General features: G+C 32.4%; 1 protein-coding gene across 1 annotated transcript in view; it reads left to right on the plus strand.

Moving 5' to 3' along the window:
- LOC107644755 (omega-3 fatty acid desaturase, endoplasmic reticulum) overlaps positions 2,102 to 3,415 on the plus strand; it is a 3,679-nt gene continuing 2,365 nt past the window's right edge. The window contains exons 1-3 of the mRNA XM_021107660.1: positions 2,102 to 2,597; positions 3,010 to 3,066; positions 3,189 to 3,255. Of these exons, the coding sequence (XP_020963319.1) occupies positions 2,107 to 2,597; positions 3,010 to 3,066; positions 3,189 to 3,255 (615 nt within the window). The 5' untranslated portion in view covers positions 2,102 to 2,106. The remainder of the gene's footprint in view (positions 2,598 to 3,009; positions 3,067 to 3,188; positions 3,256 to 3,415) is intronic.

A 3,415-nucleotide genomic window follows, 5' to 3' on the forward strand; every position in this document is an offset into this window, starting at 1 on the left:
GACTGGTCTTAATTTTTAGTTGTTAATGACAATATCAAAAAAAATTTAGATTAATTTATATTTATTTAACTAGTAATTCTATATACTCTATATACTCTAATTGCTCCATTTTGATGTGTTAAACTTTTTAGTTAAAAAAATAAAATCAATCATTAATATAAAATACATGTTAAAATTAGGGATGTCAATGGGGCAGGACGGGGGCCGGGAATGCCTTCCTGCTCCCCATCCCCGTCCCCATTCCCCGCTGTGGAGGAATATTGCTCCCTATCCCCATTCTCCACGGGGCTCCATTCCCCGCGGGGACCCCATTCCCCATCTACATAATAGTTCTAACTAATTATTAATTTCCATATGAATAGAACTGCAAGATTTTATACAAAAAGTCTAAATGACACGATGGTGACTTCTTTCGAAATAACACAATGGGGGACGCAACGACGAGCCAAAGGACAAAGCAGTGGACGAGGTGGGAGACGCGGCAACAGAGAGAAGAATGGACACGACAACAGAGTTACGAAAAGGAACGCCACAAATAGAAATTACGACACGGTAAGGGTGATGGCACGGTGAGGTGTGACGATGCGGTGAGAAGAGTGACGAGGGGGTGGCTGCAGAGAGGTTGGATGGAGTATGGACAGCCTTAGGAATCTCTGAATCGAAGAAGGGTTATGCAAATAAAGATTAGGAGTTTTGGGTTTCTATATATATGTGTGTGTGAGAAATGATTGAAAAACATATATGAGAAATAAACTATTAAGGATAATTCAAGGAATTCATAAATTTCGGGGAATAGCGGGGACGGGATGGGGATCCCCGCTCGAGTCCCCGCGCCTGCTTCAGAGGAATTTTGTCTCCCATCCTCATCCCCATGAAGAAAATCTCCACAATCGGATCCCCATTCGGGGCAGTCTCCGCAGGGATCTCCGCATCTCAGAAAATTTTGCCATCTCCAGTTAAAATTAAGAACACATAAAAAATATCAAGAAATTCACTAAAAATTATTAAAAATATAACTCATTAGCAGGAGTGTGCTTATTATTGTCACTAGGGATGGAAGTGAGCTGAATTGAGACGAGTTAGACCAAGTTCAAATTCGGCTCACGAAAATTAGCTTGACTCAAGCCTCGACTCATTAACAATCGAATATATTTCGTAAGTTCAAGCTCGACTCAACGAAAGCTCACGAACCGACTCAAATAATAGGTACATAATCTATAATTCTATATCAATAAATTATAACTTATATATATTAAAAAATATTTAAAAAAATAAATTTATATATTATATATATAATTGAGCCAGTTTACGAGCTAATGAGCTGAGTTTATCCAAGCTCAAACTTGGCTCATTTAATTTATGAATTCAATTTCAAACTCAAACTCGGTTTACCAATTTATGAGCTCAGCTTATCGAACTATTAACGAATCGAATTCGAGTTGGCTCATGAGCTGACTTGACTCACTTCCAGTTTTAATTGTTACTAATTTTTAAAATATTAATTATGTTCATTTATTATTGTCGGATTTAGACAATAATAATTGATGTACAAAATAAAAGTGGCTATAATATTACTGTCCAATTTTTTCTAACGATAAATATATTTCCATATTCGTCTCCCTAAAAAAGGTTACTATTGAATTTTTCTAACGGTAATTAAAAAATTTAGTGTATGTTTTCATCCAATAAAAAAATTGAAAAATTATCATCAAATTTTTATAGCAATTTTGACGATAATTCTAAAAGTCGTAACGAATATTTTTTATTATTATAATGACTCTCTTTTTTACATTGTCACTACAATAAATACATTTAAAATTTTAAAAATTTTTATTATTGTACTCTTAAAATGTGTTCTTAATATACAAATTAGTTAGATCCACTTAAATTCTATCGAACTATTCCTAGCACAAGTCACCAAAAGTTAGTTAGATCCATAATATAATATAAAATAATGATGAAAAGAATTAAAAAATACATAATCAAGGATAATTTAAAAATTTCAAAATAAAAGACATTAATAATTAAAATTCCAATTGTCTTTAGAAGTGTAGAAATAGTAGCCCTATGCACTTTTATAGTGTTATATATGTGTGTGTGAATCCCATGTGGAATTTGGAAAATTCATTCAACAACCATCTTAGCTTTATACGCATCTCATATGCTAAAAACCCTCCCCATTCACCACCACATAACCCTCATTCTCTAACATTTTCTCTCCCACACACTAACTTGAAGGAGAGAAAGAAAGAATTGGAAGAACCAAACATGGTTGCCTTGGAACAAGTAGAACATCATCATCATCATGAAAAAACACATGTTCATGTTGTTAATAATGACAATAATGGTTCTTGTGATGATGATTTTGATCCAAGTGCACCTCCACCCTTCAAGATTGCAGAGATAAGAAGAGCAATTCCAAAGCATTGTTGGAAGAAGGACACGTGGCGGTCATTAAGATATGTCCTTAGAGATGTTCTTATAGTCACTGCATTTATGGCTCTTGCAATTGCTTTCAGTAGCTGGTTCTTCTGGCCATTCTATTGGCTTGCTCAGGGTACAATGTTCTGGGCTCTTTTTGTTCTTGGACATGATTGGTGAGTCACAATTATTCTCTTTTTTCTTCAAAATATTTCTAATTTTAAATAAAATAATAATTATTTTTTTTCATAAAATCACTTATTTAAAAATTATTTTAAGTTATGAGAGAAAGTAAAGAATATCGATACAATATTTTGAAGGTTAAATTACACAGTTAGTCCCTACACTTTCAGTGAAATTGTAAATTGATCCCTATAGTTTAAAAATTTGTAATTGGGTCCTTGAAAAAAATAAAATTTGTAATTGGATCCCTACCATTCAAATACCGTTTGATTTAACAGAATATTTCTCAGTATATTCGCTATTTTAAACATGTGAATTGCACGTGTTTAACAGTAAGGATTAATTTGCAATTTTAGTAAAAGTATAAATCAAACGGCGAAAGAAATTTTTTTTTTTTTTGGTGAGGAAAAGCATTGTGGGCCATATCTTACACTCATTCATCCTTGTACCATACCATGGATGGTTGGTTCTTATTATTGCAGCTTTTATTCTTCATTATTGTCCTTAAAAGCACTTTCTTTTTTCTTCTTTTAAATTTACCAAATGGTTATCTAAATTTTTTTTTTCTTTCTTTTTTTTTTCAGGAGAATTAGTCATAGAACTCACCATCAAAACCATGGACACGTTGAGCATGATGAATCATGGGTTCCTGTATGTGGTTGTTCTAACATTATTGTCCTTAATTTAATTTGTACACAAATGTAAATTAAAATATTTTTCAAGTGTTTTAGAAATTCTGATACTTTAATAGTTTGACAATTGAATTCAATTAATAACATCAATAATTAAAATTATTAGAATATCAGTATTT

The sequence above is a fragment of the Arachis ipaensis genome, chromosome B01 (assembly GCF_000816755.2).
Source record: "Arachis ipaensis cultivar K30076 chromosome B01, Araip1.1, whole genome shotgun sequence".
Taxonomy (NCBI): Eukaryota; Viridiplantae; Streptophyta; class Magnoliopsida; order Fabales; family Fabaceae; genus Arachis; species Arachis ipaensis.